Here is a 23,095-nt window from a genome sequence, read left to right on the forward strand (position 1 = left end):
AAGAGAGGGAGGAGGGGCAGACAGTCCCTTTTATAGTCAGTCAGATGTACCTGGCTGCTGCCAGGTAACTGTGGGGGCAGAGCTTAGACAGAACGTAACACTGATGTTTGTGCATGAATAGAAACTCTGACTAGGACAGAAAGATCTGTGCAAAGTCACTATACACCCACCCCGGAATGACCCTGGACCTCATAAAAGAGAGTGATCTGGTGCAGAGACTGCTCTGGATGAGCCATCAGGGAAGACCTGGGCAGCGAAGTCCAGATGAGACGGCCTGGGGAAGAGTCTTTAGGACAGAAAACACCCACAGCTCTGGGGCAGAAGCATACTGGGTAGGTTTCAGGATGATAGAAAAAACATCTAGTAATGAGGGGCACACAGACAGGAGGCGTCTGCCTGGATGAGTAAGGGGGGAGGACAGAGCCTGGAGAAGGGGGAAGGGTGTCTTAGTTAGAGTTTCCCTTACTGTAATAAAACACCAGGACCCTAAGCCAGCTGGAAAAGAAAGGGTTCATTTCATCTCACGACATCCAAGAGAAACCAGGGTTCCACTCCAGGCGGGAGCCCAGAGGCAGGCACTGAGCTGACGCAGAGGTCACAGAGGAACGCTCTCACTGCCCGATCAGAGCGTGCATTTCAGGGAGACCCCCAGTGGACTGCGTGCACTCTGAAGTTGGAGACAAACTCCCGGATGAACCGAGAAAGTATTAATTAGTCTCCACTCAAACATCTGTGCCCACTGCTAAAAAGTAAATAAATAAATAAATAAATAAATAAAAATAAAAAATCCCTCTGGCAATTGGCTTTTCCTCTTCATACCTAAATCATTGGTGCAACTCAAGCCGGTGGCAGCGTAGTTTGTGAGCCTTGCAAAAGAACAGGCTATCGCAAGATTGACAGACATGGTATTACAGAACTATTCAAATCACACAAGCTGTATTGCCAAGAGAGGGACTGCCTGACTTAGACAGTCATCCAGTGAGCGGGGTAGGGGCTAATTTAGATCCAGGAGAGCATCCTTCAACAGAGAACAATTTGAATATCAAAGAATTAAGACAAGCCCTTGGTGAAACAAATGAGACTCGGGGAATTGCACTGTAAAAAATGACCCACTTTATGGCCCTATTGTGGAATTTAAACACATCCTTGTCACAAAAGAACCCCCCCTCCCCGCAAAAATTTCAACACTTTATTTAATTATTAATTATTCTGAGGAGCATATTGAAAAGCTATACTTTTCCTTGTATTATAGAACAGAAGTATTTTGTTATAAGCTATAGTTCTTTTTTCATTTTACTTTATTTCTAATTATTTTATTATTTTGTGTGTATGTGTGCATTTTGCTTCCACGCATGTCTGTGTGCCGGGTGAGCCCAGGACCAGCAGGACCGCCATTGCAGATGGTTGTGGATGCATGGGATTGAACCTGGATCCTCTGGAAGATGCGCAAGTGCCACTAACCACTGCACCTTTCCCCCACTGATAGTTTTCTGTCTTTAAAGACAAGGTGCGGTTGAGCTTTTTGTCAAGGTTTCCCATGCTCTCTGGACCTTATTTTGAGAACAGCCCTGCAGAGTGAACTCTGCCTTAGGCCAGTTTTCCTTCAGTAATCCCTGCCGAAAAGAAATTCTGAGCACTGCATAGTCCTTTTCCCCATGGGGCCTATTGTCGTTGTTATTGTTGCTGTTGTTGTTGTTGTTATATCTCTGAAATATATTGTATGATAATTGGTACCAATTCTCTCTACAGCTCAGTGAGTGATTCTTTTCAAGCCCCATCTCTGGGTAAACTGTGTCTGCCATTGTGTAACCTGCAGAGGGGTGTGGCAGTGATCGACAGCCCTAGCTGTAGACACTGATGGAGTAATTGATTACCTTATCCACCATGAGGAAGTTCTCCAGTGTCTCCCCATTTCCACCGGTGACATCCCCGACCTCTCTCACAGCTCTGGGCAGGATCTCTTGCACCTCTTGGGCAATCATTCCTACACACAAAGCATTTCAACGGGGTTAATGGGGGTGTGGGAAATGCTTGCAGGGTTTCCTACATCAGAGTAGAATACCCAGGTTCCATGGAAACTCTTTGGAAAGAGACATTTACCTCAGCTTTCACTTTGATCTATAATTGAGGTGAGAACCTCCGCAGAATTGAAAGTAGAAGTGCTCCACTCCTTCCTTCCCTCCCCACTTGCCTTCTCATTCTTTCAGACCTTGCCTAGTTGGGGGGAAGGGTGCTGTGAAGGGTAAATAAATACCCTTACATCCCTATACATAGAAGGACGCATATTGCTAGCTTGAGTCCATTATGTTCCCATAGGAGATGTTGATCCTTTAGTGTTCCCGCTTAGTTTTAGGATTCCCAGGCTAAGGAATGAGCATGGAGTGTCGTTGAGGTGATGATGTTGATGTTGTGAGCCAGCCTTACCTGGCTCTCAACTCCATCCCTAGACTGTCTAGCCCCACTCCCACCCCACCCCCTTTCCCTGCTTCACACAATCCCTGTTGCTCTTGGCCCTTGAACCCTCACTTCACAAGCAATATATTCAAAAATCTTCTAGCAGGACTTGGGTGTGCAACGTGGGGGTGTTACGTTAAAGGTAACCCACACATTCTCTAGCCTCCCTCCCCCCCCCCATTACAATGATGGTGAACTCAAAGCATGTGTTAGGTGGGCAGAATGAAGCTCAAGGTGAACAGACAAGGAGAAGCTGTGTTTGTACCTGTTTGATGGGCAGTGTTTATCCCCATGGCAGATGCAAATTCAGGTTTGTAGTCATACTGAACAATCCTCATCTGGGCTATTCTTCTCAGCTGTTCGTTTGTGTCAACCTGTTTTAATTAAAAGAGAGTAAATTTCACCTGGTTAGATATGTGTCATTCAAAACAATGTGCTGCGTGACTCTGAGAGGCAGGGAAGACTGACAGATAAGAAATTTCTAATTTTCTCCCCAGGGAAGTCCCCCTGGTAACTGCCAGCCTCCAAAATGGTTCTCAACCTGTGAGTTGTGACCTTCAAAAAAAAGATCATGGGAACACATAGATATTTACATTATGATTAATAACACTAGCAAAATGACAGTTATGAAGTAGCAATGAAAATAATTTTATGGTGGGGGGGTCACCACAGCATAAGGAATTGTATTAAAGGGTCAAAGCATTCTGAAGGTTGAGAGCCGCTGCTCCAACAAATGGAACCGGAGATTGCAGTCTAAATTATGGGATGGGAGTACCTCCTACACTGCTCTTGTCTTCCCTGAAAAGTTCCAGGATTCTCACTTTGGAGAGTCTGTTCAGGATGCTGAGGTGTCCTGTTCAACTGTGTCCACAGCTGTGTGACCCGGGCTCTATTTACAAACGGAAACTGCATTGCCAGTTCAAAGACAACCTCTCGTATGGAGAGACCCCACACTCTGGAGTTACTTTGGATAGTTTGCTGGATGGAGTTTCTTTCTGGGGATTGCTCTGTATTCCCTCCCCAAGTCTCTCAGGGTTCGAGTCAGCATAGATCTCCTTCTCCCCTGCTATTGGGTCTAATGATGTCCCCAATTGTCATTGTCAAGTCCTCAAAGAAATGTCCTGGTCCCCAGAAAACTGATAGCAAGATAGTAAAGCTAATCTTCTCTACCACTAAGTGTTTGCTCCAAAGGATCCTCTTTAATTTGAAGGAGTGGGTTGTTTGATAATTTCACAAAACAACTGTATCTAATTAGAATGATATTAGTCTGATTAAAAGATAACCGGCCACTTTCCCATATGTCCTCTGATTTTTCCTTTAGAATACTGCTAGATGATGAAATCAATGGCATTTTGACAATCAGAAATACATCACCTAGTGACTTCTGGGTAAGATGGCAGATTAGAAGCCATCTCTAAGTAAGTGGATTAGTATAGTTGAAGAAGTATGAGGGGCATTTCTACTGCACTGCCCAGGTAAGCTTCTCACCTCAGGACCCACTGATGAACACACATTTGCACCATTCTCTAGTGAACTTCCTCCAAAGTATGGCTTGGCACCGGCTATGGCAGCCATATTGGCCACTTGGGATATGGTGTGCTGGCCTGGGCCCTCTCCAAGTCAACTTTAATGCCTCCAGTAAAACGACTCCAGAAGCTGTATCATCCATGAGTTTCTACCACAAAGAGATCTGCAGTGTCCATCAACCACACAGACTGCCTGCTTCTTCTGCATCAGCACCACTCCACCGGTGCATAGCTGGGAAGAACAGTAGCAAGCAATGCAGCTGCCTGCTGTCCCAGACTTTTATCAGGGCAGCTGCCATAGATACAGCAAGGATTGTGTCAGGGCCCCACCTGAATCAGCATCCACTGTTCAGCTGTGCAGAGAGGTATGACTCCTGGGATCTCAGAGAGATTTGCAAACCTGACCCAGGAAGCACAAGGATACACTGTAACCAGAGTCATCCACAAAAAGTAACTTTCCCTTTCTGGCCTTCAAAGGTTACAAAGTAACAGCTTAGGGGAACAGCATCAATCAAGAACAGAAAGAGTACCATCAAATCTATTCTACAAAGCCAATGTTATCCTGATACCCAAATCAAATAAAGACGGAAAGACAACTTAAATACAAAAGGCCAATATCCCTGTGACAATAGATGTAGAGTCTCAGCCAAATACTCACAAACTGAATTCAAGAGCATAGAAAGATTACAAATGGGCTCTATCTCAGGTATGCAGGATTGGTTCAGTGTATGCAAATCAATAAGTATAATACACAATTAATAAACTTACAGAAATCACAAATCTCCTCAATAGATACAGAAAGGACATTTGACAGAATTTAATATGCCTTCATGATAAACGTCTTAGACACACTGGGAATAAATTGAGTGTACCTCAAAACAATAAAAGTTACACAACAGATGTATAGCCAGCGTTGTCTAAGTGGGGGAAACTGGGAACATTTCCTGTAAGGTCTGGGATGAGATAAAGGTTCCCCATAACATTTAGTACAGTGCTCGGAATCTTAGCCACAGCCATCAGAGAGAAGAACACTATAAAATGGATTAAAGTAGAAAGAATGAAAATTATCCTTATTCACAAATCACATGATTCTACACCAGAAAAAGACCCTACCGACTCTTCTAGAAAACTCTTTCAGTTACATTGCAGAATGCAGAAACCAACATAGAAAAATCAGGGCTTTCTTCTATATGAATAATGAACTTGCTAAGAAAGAAATTAGAAAAATTATTCTATTTTCAATACCTAAAATAAATAAATAAATAAATAAAGGATTAGAAACAACCTTAACCAAGGAGGGGAAGAACCGCTGCAATGGAAACTTTAAACCTCCAAATTGAAGAAGATTCTAGAAAATGGAAAGACCTCCCATGGTCATAGGTTGGCAGAATTAATATTGTGAAAATGATGATTCTACCAAAAGCAATTTACAGATTCAATGCAATCTCAATCAAATTCCCTACAACATTCCTCATAGAAATAAGAAAAAAAAAATCTAAAATGTATGTGGAACCATAAAAGACCCCAGATAGCTAAAACAATCATTTCCCTAAGTATTTTAATACACCACAGTGGAGGTTAAGTCATGAGGTCTCTATGCTCATTGACAAAAGAGCTCAAGGAGTAGAGCATGGATGTACAAGTCAATTCCCTACATTTGGAAGGCAGAGGCAGGCCCATCTCTGTGAGTTCGAGACCAGCCTGATCTACCTAGCAAATAGGATTCTGTTTAAAAACAAACATCAAAATTGTAGGGGATCACCTCTTTCTCCTGCACGTGTCCATCTTTCTACCATGTGAAGACAGTTGTCTGCACACGTCCCTGGCACGCTGTTAGCCAAAGCCTTCAACAGACACTAAACCTGTCAGTGCCTTTATCTTGGGATTCCTTGAGATAGCCTCTAGCATTACCAGTCATAAATTTCTACTGTGTATAAATTACCCAGCAGCTTCTCATTCTAGCAGCACTGGGGGTCTGTGATCCTTCTAGAAACCCTGAACGCATGGCTCTCTCCTTAAAAGTTCGGAGAAACTGAGTCAGTGAGAGGCAAGGATGCTGTGCACAGATCCACGAGGCCGCCAATGATCACCGCCATCTATCTCACAGCTGAGAGAGGCAAGGATGCTGTGCACAGATCCACGAGGCCGCCAATGATCACCGCCATCTATCTCACAGCTGAGATAAGTGGCAAATGGGACAGCTAGAAGTCATAGGAGCCTATCCATTTCACAAATACGGATAGAAGGCAATACTAATACAAGATAATTCTTAACACCCCACATTACTGATATGTATTTAATGGAAGTAAAACTTCTGTCTACTTAGTTTTATACAGGGAAAAAGTGTTCCACACATATGGTCTTAGAAGAAGCTATTGACGTGGATTAAAATACTCATAGCTGAGTCTTCTCTAGACATGGATTGCAAACCAGAAGCGGAGCACATCTCTGGGGTGAAGTCCTGAGCTGATGCTGTCAGGATCAATCTCCAGTCTCCTACCCAACTCTGCAATTCTCTTTATCCCCTTGGGCTGCTGTGAGCAGAATAGGGAGAGGGGAGTTTCTCATTTCCAGTCCAGGATGAGGGGACAGGTTGCTTATACAGAGAACGCATCCTAGAAGGATTTGAGAGGCTCTGGGGAAGTATGTTATTTAAGACAATGTATCTTCTTTAATCAAGCCCCAGATTGGGGGCTGGAGAGGTGGCTCAGCGGTTAAGAGCGCTGACTGCTCTGCCAGAGGTCCTCAGTTCAACTCCCAGCAACCCATGGTGGCTCATGACCATCTGTAATGGGATCAGATACACCTCTTCTGGTGTGTCTGAAAATGGCTACAGTGTACTCACATATAATAAACCAATAAATCTTTTAAAAGAGCAAAACTGATGACTTCTGGTAAACCAAACTGAAATCCTGCATAAGCCTGGTGATAGCAGCCAGGATTGTGGAGGACATTCTCAAACTGTGACTTTCCACAAGCCTTCGGATTGAGACCACCTAAGCCACTGGTGTGGCCAGATGCAAGGACATGTCTGAATTATTTATTTAACGTATGAGAGTATACTGAGGTTCTCTTCAGACACACCAGAATGGCATCAGATCCCATTACAGATGGTTGTGAGCCACCATGTGGTTGCTGGGAATTGAACTCAGGACCTCTGGAAGAATAGTCAGTGCTCTTAACCCTGAGCCATCTCTTGCAGGAGAGATGTCCCACACCTCCACCCACCATTATCTTCAAGCAACTTGTTCATTTCACACCAACAGGTGACACATAAACATGCCCAGGAACCACGCATGTCAGGTTGGGAGTCCCAGATGTTGGTATTCTGTCTGGACTCCACCCCCACAGTTACCTGGCAACAGCCAGGTAGGCATGGCCCACTATAAAAGGGGCTGCTTGCCCCTCCTCCCTCTCTTACTCCTGCTTCTCTCCCTTGCCTCTTGCCCCCATGCTCCCCCTCTCTCCCCACTCCCCTTTGCCTCTTCCCCCCTTGCTTTCCCTCTCTCCTCATTCCCTTTCCCTCCTCCTCTACATAGTCATGGCCAGCCTCTACTTCTCTACTCTCTCCTTCTCTCTGCCTCTACTACCCTCTTAACTCCCCTCCCTATGCCCTGAATAAACTCTATTCTAAACTATACTGTTCTGTGGCTGGTCCCTCAGGGGAAGGGATGCCTCGGCATGGGATACTCCCACCAAGGCATCCCCTTCCCCCTTACCTCACGACACCCCTCTAGAACATAATCTTATAGTCCTTTATCTTTTTATGATCACAACACCAGACACCTGATTGAAGTGTCTGAGGAAGGGCCCTGTGCCATACCCCAGACTCACCTCCTGAATGTTCTCCTTCACTCGGCTGTCAGAGGGATGCATGACAGTCCCCATCACTTTCATGTTGCCACAGACAACCAGGGCTTCATCGGGTGTGTCTGTGTTTATTCCTACTCGCCCATGACAGACGATAGATTCTGGAACTTGTCCTCGCTGCCACAGTGCATCACTGTCATTTTCAAACTGCCCAGGGTTAGAGGCCTGGAGAAACACAGCAGCATACAGCAATTAAAGTTCCTGTGGCAGAAAGGGTTGATCATGCGTTGTCAGAGCAAAGGGGAACAGACTGTTATCTGAGTCCTTCCTATGAGATGCCCATACCGGGTAGAACACACTGACATAGGCAAATAACACCGAGAGCCCAGGAGAGCCGGAGAGACCCACAATGATAGGAGCTTTGCATGCCAGGGCTGAGAACATTGAATCTCTCTGACATTTCTCAGAGATTGAACTGTGTGTTCAGTCATAGACAACTTTAAAAAGTGAGGAAAGGATCACAGACTTAAAAAAAAATATGACTCTTTTCAGGTATAATAATTATTTAAATTCATAACAAAAATATACATATTATTTAATGCTCAAGTAAATAAAAATACCTCTTATTTAACTAGTCTTTTATAGCTTTAAAACACTCATATTGCTGACTGCGCATGCATCTGCCAAACAAGCAATAACACGGGTAGTTGATACGCCCGAGTACTCCCTGAACACAGGAGGTGCTGTGGAACCTTGGCGGCTACGTTTTTGTGTGCTACCCCATGAAGCAGTTCTATGGTATAGGTACCATCAGGCTCACTTTATTGGCACTGGTGCTCTGGAAGGATAGTAAGTTACCCGTGAACACGTAGGTGGTCCGTGCTACAGCTAGCTTTGCAATTCCTCTGTTTGCTAAGTAATGACTCTAACTCCGCGCTTTCACAATTTGACTTAGAAGTAGCACCAGCAATCCTTAAAATCAATCCAAGCGAAACTTCCAGAGAGACTTCGCTTCTAATAAAATGTTCTGCGTGAGAATTTCTACTGGGTTGTACTCTTTCCTCTCCGCTCCACTGTGGCTGCTGATGTGTTTTCAAATGGGGGTGGGGGTGTCTCCAAATCCCTTGCATTCCTCATGACAAAACCCATTTCCTTTTTCCAAATGACAATATTCCAAATGTGATTTTTTTCATTTGCATCCCCTTGAAGAGAATCCAGATTTGCTGGAATTCTGACACCTCGTCAGATAGCACTGACACGGGGACTTCCAATTTGCCTGTCTGGTGGGCCTCATATCTGGGCACTATTTATCCCTGAAGATGGCTCAGACTTATCACAGAGATTTGCTCATGAACACATACTGGGAGAGTTAGGAACTGGGGTGGGTGGCTGAGCCACGCTGTTCACTAGACACTTTTTCTGTATTGTGTGAATGTTCTGCCATGCACATGTGTCATACATTTTAAAAATAATAATAATAAAATGAAAAGAAGCCACCAAGTTTAGCTCTTAGTTTGATTTCAACTGAAGAACTTTTGGGGCAACTCCAACCTCCTACTTTGTTTCTATCAGCTGAAAACCTGCACCTCTCAGAAGACCCAGCAACAGACTCTTAGCAGACAAAAGCCGTGGGAGAACACAAGGCAACAGCTTTAAACGTTATTTTGTATAAAGTCACTTCAACAAAAGCTTTTCTGCAAGATCCCCAGGCTGGTTGGATGTGAATGGTAAGTTGGCTTCCACTCAGTTCTTTTATGGTGAGCCATCAACTCAGAAACATAGAGTGGGGATGCATTTTGCTCTCTGCTGAACATAAGCCACTTTAGGAAGCAAAACAGGACAGTGATGAATTCTTGCCATTGCAAATGAGCTTTGGGATAATTCTTACCATGCTGGTAACTGGATACTGGAGGAGCAGATGTAAGTAGATTTTAAAAAAAAAAAAATACAATTGCAACATTTATATTTGTTTCAACAGATGAAACTAAATTCCTAAAATATGTTCAAATTATTTCAACAAAGAACACAGTTAGATCTACAAGAGATCCTAAGTATGGCTCATCATCGCCAATGAGAAATACTGTAAGATCTATATGTTTATTTCCCTTCCGGGAACCCATGTTTTCATGTGTGAAAGCAACCTATAATACATGCTCTCCACATGAGGCCCAATAGCTGTTGCTGGATACCAAACATCAAACCGGTTCATTTACTTTTCTAAAATATTTTTTTCTGTCTCATGGTTTCAAATGTTTAGGGAAGAACCCAACATTCCAGTAGTCTAAGTTATAGGAAATCAACTGGTTGTAAGACTTTTAGGGCAAATATTTATCTTTGGGTACTAGCGTTATCCTTTGAAGAATATCGATAAGCCCATTTATTGTCTTTGTTTGTTTTGCTTTGCTTTGCTTTGCTTTGCTTTGTTTTTGTTTTTTTAAGACAGGGTTTCTCTGTGTAGCCCTGGCTGTCCTGGAACTCACTCTGTAGAACTCAGACATCTGCCTGTCTCTGCCTCCCGAGTGCTGGGACTAAAGACGTGCACCATCACTGCCCTGCCCCATTTATTGTCTTTAGCCATCTCCAGAGGTTATTGTGGAGTTCAGTGAAGTCGTGTGTGGATAAACAGTCTTCAGAGTAAAGGGTAAATCAACACAAATTCAGCCTCAACATAATTGGCCAGATGCAGCACTCACTGCTTCACCTGTAATCACAGAGCAACACAGTTGTGGAGTCACAGTTGGGTGGGACGCCCTTCTGCAGGAACACAATGCTAAGGACAGCCCCTGCGGATGCTTAGGATAGCAAACAGCACTAGACATGGCTTGAGTGTGGAAGGGAAATCACAGGAAATTTTTTTGTTGTTTTACTTTTGTTTACAGCTCTAAACACAGACAAGGAGCCAATCAGAGAGCTTGAGCCTAGGAAAGCACCTTGTGTGTCCTTTCAAAAAGTTGTTAAACGGGGTCCAGAGTATCTCTGGACCATTCAGTGTGGTGTATATAGATCTGCATCTGCAGTCACGAGCCTGTTAGAAGTCTATATTTGTGGACATCCCTGGCCAATTAAAATAAAAACTCAGGACATGGGCTTAGCTATTTGTGTCTGCACAAGCTCCCTAGCGTTGTGTTTACCTGTGTGTGTGTGTGTGTGTGTGTGTGTGTGTGCATACATGTATGTGTCTATGTATGTGTCTATGCCTGTGTGTGTCTGTGTATGTATGCCTGTGCATCTGCTTGTATGTATGTCTATGTGTCTATGTGAGTGTGTGTGTGTATGTCTGTGTATCTATTTGTGTGTAAGTATGTATGTTGTGTGTCTCTGTGTGTGAGTGTGTGTGTTTAGGTGTGTGTATTCATGCCCATGTATCTGCTTGTGTGTATGTCTGTGTGTGTGTGTGTGGTGAGTGTGTTGTGTGTACGGTTCTATGTGTAAATGTGTGTGTGTCCATGTATGCATGCCCAAGTATGCATACAAATGTGACAAATGTGGTATCCTGGCCTCCCAGAGGCCAGAGTCTTGGGGAAAGTCCTTATAACGTCACTTCTATTAGAGATATCAGAGAGTAAAACACTGATATCCACCATTTGAGAAATTGTTTAGTGTGTGCACGCACACGCACACACACACACAAATTCAGAGTTTCAAAGCCTGCCTCCTCCTCCCTCATGGTCAAGCATGTAATGCCTTTAATTATTAAACCTTTCTTCTTGTCTTTTATTCTGGAGCTCACACTGGCAGAACCAGGCCACGTCCTTAGAGACCACACTTGACTCTTGGGTGCAATGTAGTCTCGACTCATATAGATTACACACACGTGTCCTTCTAGAGTATAAGGTGCAGCAAAGATGGGGTGAGCAATTCTAAAACTACCCGAATCAAGCAATGATGTCATCCCTCACATTTTTTCTCTCTCTTTCTCTCTCTCTAGCTATATATTTATATATTATATAGTTATATATAACATGTATTATATATTTCTGTATTTATGTATGTATAAATATATGTGTATAATATATGTTGCATTGTAAATTATGTTATATATTGTATATTATATTTATTATACATTATATGTTGTATATTGTATGTTATATGTTTCAGGTTATATATTATTGTTGTGTGTTATGTATATATTGTATATTATATGTTACGTATTATACGTTATGCATACACAAATACATACATGCACACAGCGTTACAGTGTTAACCATTAAATGGACCAAGAAGTCTGTTTCCACCTTCACACCTGTGTTTTGGAGCGAGAATGGAATAGTACCAGTGAGCTGTCTGGAGTGAGGAGGGTCTGCATTCCTGTTCTTCACATTACTTTTAGGGTATGTTGGTGTATCCTACTCTACTGTTACACTAGAGTGCTCTCTTTAGCCAAAAAATAATAGCTTGGAGAAAGCTACTGTCTCCAAGGTAAATATGTTTTTAGAATTTAAAAACTGGGTAAAGAACACAACACCTAATCTATGCTGAACGAAACTCAGTGTGCCACACTCAGATGGAATGTGAATGTCACCACCGTGCCACTGCCCCCGTTCAGCATGGGGGTGAATCATCTTTGTGCTGTGATGAGGGTCCACAGGGTTTGTGGGTCAGCAGCTTCCTGTTAAAGGAGGTTAAACAAGTCAGGTTCTCTTCCTCCCTTGGCTGCTCTCTGAACACGCACAGTGCTTAGGGTGCTGCCAGCCGAGAAAGGAAAAACCCTGTTGCCACATAAAGTATTCAAAGAACACAGGTGACTAACGGAGTGTGTGACCCGAGCCCTAAGCACTCAGCTCAGGACAGCACTGCCATGGCCACGAGTCTATGTCGAAGTAGAAAGACAGATACTTCAGTCTTCACACCTTCTGGAGAGAAGCCAGAAACGGTAAGCAACCTAATTTCTGGACTGGAATTCAGATCATATTTGTTAGCACAGTGAAGCAATTCAGATGATACCAAAGGAGACATCCAGCAGGCTTTGACCATGGGGGTCCTGTGAGAAGGACCGGACAGATACCTCTGTGATTGGCTGCCTGGTTTTGCCTCAAAAGAGTCTTCTTGGCCCGTGGTTGTGTCAGAAACAGCCCGTGTGTGAACAGCTGGCTTTCACACAAGCATTTGACTTCATTTCTGTCATTGCTTTGCTTCCAGTGAGATTTCTAGGAGTAACTGGAGGGCTTCCACTAGTAGGTAGCTTATCATGTTTAACTGACTAACATAATTACAGAGGGTTCTTTGTTTCAGAACAGCTCGAAGCAGGCAGGAAGAAACTCCACTTTCCAAAAGGAGGCAGATGTGTCCCCAGGGCCTTGGGTTGGTAGCTGTGAACGTAGGCATGCCCACAGTGACTGGTGCTCCCTTCTGGACAGTCACATCCTCCCTGTGTAGCTTTCCAAGGCCTGGGACAGAACTGTCTCTCCAAGGCTGCCCTGCCTCGGGTGCCTATTGCCTCCTCCAACACTCAGTGGCAGCCAGTCTAGCCTCATAGCCGCAGCTGCAGCTGCCAGTAGCTTAATGTCCCCACAGCTGCCACAACACCATCTACAGCTGTAACCATTCAGCAAATGAGTTGAGCTATTCCCTTGGGTAAGGCAGTGGCCCAGATGTCATGGGGTAACCAATCACGTTGGAACACAGAAAACCTTCCTGGTACTTTCTTCACTTGGTAAGCCTAGATCAGAGAGAGAGCCAGGCTATAGGAGACTCTGTCTTTATAAGCTGAGTGATACTGAAAGGGCTGGCTTCAGAAACCTCTTTCCTCTGGGCATGGAGAATACTCACAGAATGAAAATGTATCATGAGTATAAAGCAGTGCTATGTGTAGATGCTTAACCAGTGCCCCCAACAGAGAGTCAATATCAGGATTTCCCAGCATGCCTCAGCACCATGGCATTTGGGGAGTGAATACTTCCAGTGGGAGCGGTTGGTTCCCCGTGTATTGTAACATATTGCCCATCATCTCTGTTCACTGTGATCTTGGTTGAGAACTACAGTATAAAAACTAACACAATCGTGCTATTATCATTACTGACAACGGTTAGAAAATAACACAGCTCAAGTATGTCTATATCGCTGACAGTTCAACTTCTTCCTGCAAGGGAGAAAAGTATGTGGTCCAGAAAACCAGAGAGTTGCGCTTACCCTTACGATGATCCTTTCAGAGATGTGGGCAGCCAACAGGTAGAACTGATCTTGGTTAGCAGCATACAATCCGACCACCAACATGAAGTATCTAGTTCGGAAACAACAGACTGATGGGGGCACATCAAAGAACAGAGATACAATTTGTGTAACGAAGTAGCATCTGGCATTTCATTCATAGTGAGCTCAGCCAGACGGGTTCACTTACGTACAGACTGCCTTCCCTTCCTATCTCAGTGGTGCCTCGGTGAACTGGAAGGACAATTGGCTGACTTGCTACTGTCCCAGGTGTTTCTGTGCTTCTGTTCCCTGGGGAGAACTTTGGGCACTGAGCTCAGCCCACCTATGTGGCTCACCCAGGTCTCACCCTGGAGCATCGCTGAAGCGCTGTTTACAAACACAGGACAAAGCCACCAGGGTCCCTGTGTCCACAACCATATAAGCCACAGGTCCTGGGCCTTAAGGGAGGGAGACTTAGAGAATATGTCCATCATATTGGTTTCACCTCATCCTTACCTGCTCCAGGTATCCTCCATTCTCAATGCCCTCAGGCCTTGAGTATAGATAGCCGAAGACTTGGACCTCCCTCTAGCCCTCCCCAAGCAAAACCTCACTGCAGGTACTTAAGTATCTCCTCACGTGGACTATCAGTGAGACAATCTTAAGGCTATGGTCATTATTATTGGTTTAATGGATAATCTTAATGGTTATTTCTTGGGAGTCAAGACAGAATCTCCCCTACGACATTTATCCTCGTTTATCTTCCCAGGGCTGGAGACATGATGGCTCGTGAGTTAAGAACGCTTGTTCTTATAGAGGAACAAGATTCAGTTCCCAGCATCTACACAGTGGTTTACCAGCATCCATAGCTACAGTTCCAGGGAGGCCAACATCCTCTTCTGACCACCACGAGCAGTAGGCAGGCATGTGATACACATATTTACATGCAGGAAAAACAGTCATAGCCATAAAATAAATGTTAGGGGCTGGCGGGGGGGGGGGGAACGTTTTCCAGGCTGCACCTCCTTGCTCTTTGTAGAATTACAACCTAAGGATCAAAGGCTGGGAGGTGGTTGGTCATGAGCTTAACCCTAGCACTCAGGAGGCAGAAGTAGGCAGATCTCTGAGTTAGAGGCTGGCAGGGTCTACAGAGCGAGTTCGAGGACAGCCAGGGCTACACAGAAAAACCCTGTCTCAAAAAACAAAACAAAACAAACACAAAAGGATCCAAGAGAAGCCAAGGAGGCACACACACCCAGATTCGGCTATGAATCTCAGGTAGGGGAACTGAGAGACATTCTCCTCTTCTAGAAGACAGAAGTCTTTCTCTTGGGCACTGGGGCTTTGGGGGTGGTGGTAGGGCTTTACCTTGAGTGTGGCACCTCCTGTGGCTGGGATCCTAACTCCTGAGCCACACCAGACCTCCTCACATTACCACTCCAGTTTCTAGACAATGTAGATGCTGCCTTTGAACTGAATCAAATCGCTATTAATAATGATTGTGTCTGCCGTCATTAACTCCCACGGAGGACTCAGAAGGGGACATGCAGGGAGCTAAGCAGCTCACCTCCATTAAGATCTCCCCCAAATGTCCTGGAGCAAGTAAGTATTGTTCTCGCACCCACTTGACAGCACAGGAAATGAATTATAGATGAGACCAGGAACATTCGAGGTGGTGCAGCCATAGACAGAAATTAGTTTCAGATGGCTTAAGCTTCACACCCAAGGTCACTGAGCTAGTGACTAACAGTGTCGTGTCTAAACTCAGTCCCACTCAACACCAAAGCAGATGTCCTGAGACCAGTGGCTCTCAACTTGGAGCCCGTGACAGAACCACCCAGAGGTTTGGTGAGCTACAGCTGACCGAGCTCACTTGCCAACACTGGGGTCAGCAGATCCCAGTGAGGCATGAGAACTGAGTATTTCCAAATGTACCCAGGTAACAGCCATCTCTGCTGGTCCTGGGCCAGGCTGCTCAAGGAGACAGGTGTACATTGCTAAGGCTTTCCCTTGTCGGTTCTTCTTCCTTTCCTTTTTCTTTTATTTTTTTTCCTTCTCCTTTTGGTTTTGGAGATAAGGTCTCACTACATAGCTCTGGTTAGCCTTGAACTAACTCAAAGATCCTCCTGCCTCTGACTCCCAAGTGCGGGGACTGCAGGTGTATGCCAGTCTGCTTGGCTTTTCTCTTCTGTTAAAAGGGGGGCAGGGGGTGGGGTTTCAGGATTAGCACGTAGATTTGCTAAGTGCAGTCAGAACCAAGAGCAATGAGCAGAACACGTAGGCACCCATCTAGAGAAGCACGGAGGAAATTTGAGCATTGCTGAGAGTGAGGATGGGAGATATCTGGGCAAATGAGATACATGAATAAACCAAGTCGGAGAAGGGAGGAGATCCCCGATGCTGGCTGAGTGTGCTGGCTGGGTGGCCCGAAGGGTCCCAGGAGCACAGGAGGTCCTGGCTAGGTCACATGTGCAGTCATTCTCATTCACGGCGCCCCACGTACCTCTGATCGGGATTTGGCTTCCCCTTCTTTCTCATGTTGTTTGCTGTGGTTTCACTAAAGTGTAATCGTCCCAGGGTCACTTTGGTAACCTGGTCAGTCAGGAGGTCGATTCTAAAACAAACGGAAGTATCGAGAGACATAAGAGAACGCAACACTTGATCACGGCTAAGCCATTGAGACCCCCGGATGTTTGGTCCGCTGCTATCATCACAGTGCAGAGGATGTTCATCCTAGGGTTTGTTACTTAGGGCTCCACAGCGTGGGTAGGAGTGTCCATCAAGGAAGGCCACAGAAAAGAACTTGCTAGTAGAAGCTACGCTTCAGGTTTCAACCCAAGGACCATGAACTCAGCATGTCCCAAACGGTTTCTGTGGCTGCCACAGCGGGAGGGAGGAAAGAAACTCTCATGGTCTCTGCACTGTTGCTATAGCACCCCGCTTCTCACAAATCACTTCTTTTCTTCCTGAACACTCTGACTTTTTCTTCACATAGATGACCTCCCATAGCCTAGCCACAGGAAACAGCATCCTTCCGTGAAAAGCCATGTAGCCTGCCCAAGCAAGGGAGAGCCCCATGCACCAAGTCACGTGCTTGTTCTCGGGCCTAGACTCCACAGCAGTTTGTGTGAGTGGCTCTGTCTAGGCTGAAGGACCATCCTGCCCCAAATGGGCTCAGCTGCAGTTAGCCTAAGCTACCTCATCTGTATCCTGGCCAAATAAGCCAAGACACAGTTCCCACCTCACGCCATTCTAGAGAGAGGACTCTCATTCTTTACTACTGCTGTGAATATTACCACGAGCGTCAGCTTTCAGCCCAGCGTCTGTCAAGGTCACCATACAATATACAGAGAAATGAGCTGTATATGTGCAGAGAAAGGAAACCTTGAAGTCAACTCAACCAAAATGGCGCTAATCTAAATTAAAAATTAAAATATCTAGCCATGTTCTGTCTCAAGGAATCAAGTTGTTTGTAAGTCCATCTGCTATCAAAGCGCCTAAGAAGCGTGGTGAATTTCCAGGGGGACCTTTTCATAACAGGTGTTACAATACTGGCATCCTGTATACATCGAGGGACCCATGGCTCCAGCTGCCTATGTAGCAGAGGATGGCTTATATGACATCAATGGGAGGGGAGGCCCTTGGTCCTGTGGCAGTTTGATGCCCCAGCATAGAGGATGCTGGAGCAGTGAGGCGGGAGTGGGTGAGTGGGTGGAGGAGCACCCTCATAGAGGCAAAGGGGAGGAAGGATAGGATGGGAGGGGTGTGTGGAGGGGTAACCCGGAAGGGGGATAATATTCGAAATGTAAACGAATAAAATGATTGATTAAAAATAAAACAAAATGCTAATTAAGTAGCAAAAAAGAAAAAGAAATAATAATATTTTATAATAAATAATAAATATAAATATAAATCATATCACACTCTTCTTCACTAAACTCCACGATGGCTCAGACAAGAACATCTTACTTAACAGGATCAAAAGTCTTTTTGCTTCTATCTGCTTGAGACTGTTCTATAGCAATCACTTGGTTGGTGGCTTCCACCTGTATGGGAAAACAAAACAAAACAAAAGTAAAACAATTACTTCATAGACTAATTAACATACCACAATAGTGTCCATTAGTAGAAAATGTTCAGGTGCTTGAGACCTTTGCCAGGGTACCATGCTAGGCTCCATGGAAGGTCTGAATTCTGAAAATGCCATATTAGACTAGACAATGGGCACCATCTTTCAGCAGTGTGCCGCTGCTGCTTAAAGAGAGAGATGCTGGTTGGAGGGGGGTGGGTCTTGTCTGCAGAAGTAAATGATGAAATACAAAGTGTGCTATTAAAAGACCAATATCTCAGGAGCAAGAATGAATAAAGATAAAAAATAAACTAGACAAGACCAAGACAACTCAAAGAATCCATCCATCCTTTCATTCATTCATTCACCATTCATTCATCCATTCATTCATTCACTATTTAGTGAGCACCTATTATGTGCCAGGCACTGCTGTAGGCATTCAGGTAAGTGAACAAAGAAGAAATGTGATAAAATTGGAAATGGACAAGACCAATGCACTTGGATGTACATGTGGAAATACAGCGAATTCCATTAGTATGTACAATTAATACATATTGATGGGCATAACTTAAGTGAATAAAAATCACTAGGCCTCATGGTACAGGCCTGGAATGGTAGGTACTTGGGAAGCTGAGGCAGGTGGATCATCTAGTTCATGCTTGCCTGGGCAACAAGTGAAAGCAGGAACAGCATGGGCAATTTTGTGAGATCGCATCTCAGCAAAAACAAACAAACAAACAAACAAACAAAGAAGTCTGGGATAGAGCCCAGAGTTAGAATGTTTGCCTAGTGATGCATGAATCATCAATTTGATCCTGGCTATCGTACATATACATATGAGTGCAAACACACACACACACACAACATACAAACATACACTAACACAAACACACATACACTCACACACACAAGCACACATACACTAACACAAACACACATACACTAACACATACACACTAACACACAAACACATATGCTAACACACTCATGGCAGAACTTAAGTTCTAATATGAAGAAATGATGATTTGGCACAGAAGTAATTCGTAAGTAATAAGTAAGATAAGAAAGCAACCCTACAGCTGCTCCATGCCCTATTCTGTGAACGGTGCTATCACAGTGCTCTGAGACTGGAACAATCTTTCTAAAAAGCTGCTGGACCTCAGCTAGGAACCGGTGCCATCTCCTCTTCACGCAGAGGTCCTGAGTTCAATTCCCAGCAACCACATGGTGGCTCACAACCATCTGGAATGGGATCTGATGCCTTCCTTCTAATTGTGTCTGAAGACAGCGACAGTGTACTCATATACATACATAAATAAATAATGCTTAAAAGCGAAAGAAAGAAAGAAAGAAAGAAAGAAAGAAAGAAAGAAAGAAAGAAAGAAAGAAAGAAAGAAAGAAAGAAAGAAAGAAAGAAAGACGGATTCAGGTAAATTGAATGAACAAAAGGCCTACCTTAATTCCAAAAGCTTTCAAGTAAAACTTTTCTATTGGCTTTAGGCCCACTTGGGTCTTAACAAACTTCGGGCTTCCCCAGACTTGGATGTGGACGGTTATCTGGAAATGGTTCTTCTTTTGACAAACAAACGCTTCATCGACCGGCGAGAAAGTGAACCCTTTGTCTGTCACAACCTGATAGCCCACTTCAGGCCTGAAAGGAGAGGAATCAAGAAACCAGCTGCACAGTATTTCCCTCTGTCGTCAAGAAAGCCCATCATGCCCAGGGCCCTTAGCAACATTTATTCAACCGACTTCCGGCATCTCTACTGCAGAAATGAAAATGATATTTCGCAGCACACTGGCCTTCTCATCTCCTGACAAGGAAGCAGTGGGAATTCTGCGGAACGGAAGCATTGTTTCTCTGGACTCTGTCGCCTTTAATCTGACTCTACGCCGTGCACTGGAAACGGGTTGCTGGAAGCTGAGAAGGCGCCACATCGCCTAGAATGATCTGGAGAACAATTCATCTCCTCCCTTCAAAAATAAGCTTCTAAGTTTCACAAGAGCCTCAGCTACTCAGGTGTAAGAATGCTCAGCCCTCTGATTGTAAAAACAAAAAACAAAAAATAACAACAACAACAAAAAAGCAGGCTGGGCAGAACTGCCCGGAACAACGCTAAAGCGAATTAACCAGCGCCAGTCATTGTCCGGATTGGAAACATTCTCCTCCCTAGAATATTCTTTTTCCCTTAGATCTTTCCAGTTAGGAAACAGCAATGAATACTTACCGCAGGATTTCTTTCCCATAAAGGGCTGGGGTGGTGACAGCGTGGGTAGTCGGAATTTTGCTTTATGTAGTAGTTCCAATAGTAACGCTGTGACTACCACATGATTAATAAAAGTACTTTTAAGTGTTAATGAAAGGGGGCTCTAAAGAGCCACCTCTGCAGCCCAGAGTGCACTCCTCTTCCAGGCCATCTGAGTTCAGTCCCCAGCACCCACTTTGGGCAGCTCATGCCACCTCCAGTTCCAGAATTCAACCCCCTTTCTCCTCCAAATTATGTCTGTGCACACACCCACATACAGACATATGATTAACAAAAACATTAGTAACTGGACACATGAGATGCTAACATCATTAAGTAGACACAGAAGTGTGAATAATGAAAACTTCCTTGACGAGCTTTTCCTGTACAAGTTGCTAACGTGGAACATGATCTTTAGTCATCGAGGCTCCTAAGAAAGGACTTTTCGTTTATGAAATCAGTTTCTTCTCAGAGGCACGAGTGAGAGAAAGTGGGTACCCACTGGTCTCTTGTGAGGCTCCCTGCCTCTGAGGCCTCAGCCAAGCTGGCTGCTGCTATCACAAAAGCACAGAACTTGGACATTTTGCTCTAATCCCTAAAGCAGAAACCATGGATGGGTCTCTTGGGAAAGGAATGTCCGTGTGCTTTGTGAGTTGAGTCCCTGCCAATGAATCAGGTCCCTGCATCATGGATACCTTCCAATAACCAATCAAAGGCCTGGCTAATGCAGTGACCACCAGCAGCAAAGGAAAACCACTGAACAAAGACTTTGACCAAGACTATGTGCCTTATGCTGTCTAGGAACTTGGCAGTGACTCTGGTTTCCACAGTCAGTCTGCTAATGTTCTTCTTGCAGTGTGGCTCAGAACCCGACACAGGGGCTATATAACTGAACGGGCAAAATCTAGGTGACAAAAAAAAAAATTGGTAACACTAAAAAGTTGATGGATACACAGTGGCCAGAAATTAATTAAAATCAAATGGGCAATGAATCTATAGTGTTTCTGGCTGCGTGTGTTCATGCTGCGTCATCTTATAAGGGTATCACTGTGCTCTTAGTTCGGAACATGTGCTGTAGTATGCACACCATCATACCACACAAGGCCAATGATGCTACCTGACACACAGGTCAGATCCCAATCTGTTGTATGTTATGAATTGCAGCATTTCTACCATCTGTACAAACTCTTTTATTCTTCAGAAAGATAAAAATTTGATGACAGAAAATAATTTTTTAATATTTTCCTATCATAATTACTCAGGATGTAGAGATCAAACAAGTTAGTTTATCTTTGGGTTGGATTGGGTTTTAATATTTGATTTTAAAAATTGCTGTTTGAGTTTCAACTAGAATTTTAATTTTTAAAAAAATTCATTAAATGAATTTTGGCTTAGTGTTTGGATAGAATTGCCAATATTTTCTGAAAGGGCTTGAAATATACCTTTCATAGTTTTTTAAATTAATATATATATATATGTATATCTATATACACACACACACATATATATGTATATATATATAATATATATGTACACACACACATATATATAGTATATATGTATATCTATATACACACACACACATATATATGTATATATATATAATATATATGTACACACACACATATATATAGTATATATGTATATCTATATACACACACACACATATACATATGTATGTGAGTCAGTGTTCTCAGAATTAACAATAACAAAACCAAAAGCATCTATCAACTCTGTAAAATGATAAAGTTATTCCGTGTCCTACAGTATCAAATATTGAGCCAAGATTTAATTATCTAAGTAAAAATTAACAAGCACACCCATCTTGTTACTGTACGGATTTATTTCCCTTCTGTAAATGGTGGGATTATATCTATAGCAAAGAATTGTGGTTCAAATGTCTTGTGTAGCTTTCGTGTGTGTGTGTGTATGTGTATATATACATATATATGTATATATGTATATGTATATGTATATGTGTGTGTATATATATATATATATATATATATATATATATATATACCTTCCTAGGGTCATTTAACAATTGCTTAGGCAAAAGGGTTGTGAGGATAAACTGTTTAAGAAGCCCCAGGCTAAAGGCTGGATGGATAAAGTTACACTGACATACTATGGATGATAATAACTGTCTTGGAGAAAAAGGAAGATGTTTACAATGTTTCCTACTTCTCTGTCAAAAAACCCTGAGAGTAGAGGCCTTGCAGCCAGACATGAGCATGGGACAGAGCTGCAGAACAGCTGTACGCAGAAAGAGAAGGGCCAATGAAAGCGGAACTGAATTGTCCTGAACTGTGACAATCTCCAACTAAAAATTCATTCTATTCACTGGACCAAGGCAACCCTTCTTGTGACATCAAAAAGCCATGAAGCCAACCAAACTCGCTTTGCAAACTCTCTTCTGTCATACATGCTTAAAACATTCAGGAAAGGAAGGGTTAATAAGTGTTAATCCCTAACTTGCTCTGAGGTAATCTAGGGTAACAACATTTTTTTTTGTAACAAATTAAACATATTTACCTATAAACAAATAAATGATTTTCTATCTCAGTGAGTTGAATAGTGAAATCAAGAGAGCTTGAATTATCATCTCTGTGAACGTTGCTTTTCTGTTTGTTTAGAAAAAGTGAATGTTGGCTAAGTGTTGAAAATAAATGTGCCTCTGTGCCTTTGAGTTGACTCTGTCTGTGTCCTCCTTTTTTCCAGGTCAGTGGAGCTTGGGCAGGCTGTGGAAATAGACAGGTGTGTGCATGTGTGTGTGTGTGCCTGTGTGCCTCTGTGTGTGTGTGTGTGCATGCCTGTGTGTGTGTGCTTGCCTGTGTGTGTGTGTGTGTGTGTGTGTGTGT

At 43.6% G+C, this 23,095-nt stretch overlaps 1 protein-coding gene across 1 annotated transcript in view; it reads right to left on the bottom strand.

Moving 5' to 3' along the window:
• Myrfl (myelin regulatory factor like) overlaps positions 1–23,095 on the bottom strand; it is a 120,197-nt gene that overhangs the window by 41,136 nt on the left and 55,966 nt on the right. The window contains exons 7-13 of the mRNA XM_021173503.2: positions 19,444–19,639; positions 17,889–17,965; positions 16,423–16,533; positions 13,920–14,010; positions 7,815–8,015; positions 2,720–2,828; positions 1,875–1,984 (exon numbers count right to left, since the gene is read on the bottom strand). Of these exons, the coding sequence (XP_021029162.1) occupies positions 1,875–1,984; positions 2,720–2,828; positions 7,815–8,015; positions 13,920–14,010; positions 16,423–16,533; positions 17,889–17,965; positions 19,444–19,639 (895 nt within the window). The remainder of the gene's footprint in view (positions 1–1,874; positions 1,985–2,719; positions 2,829–7,814; positions 8,016–13,919; positions 14,011–16,422; positions 16,534–17,888; positions 17,966–19,443; positions 19,640–23,095) is intronic.

Source organism: Mus caroli, chromosome 10 (genome assembly GCF_900094665.2).
Source record: "Mus caroli chromosome 10, CAROLI_EIJ_v1.1, whole genome shotgun sequence".
Taxonomy (NCBI): Eukaryota; Metazoa; Chordata; class Mammalia; order Rodentia; family Muridae; genus Mus; species Mus caroli.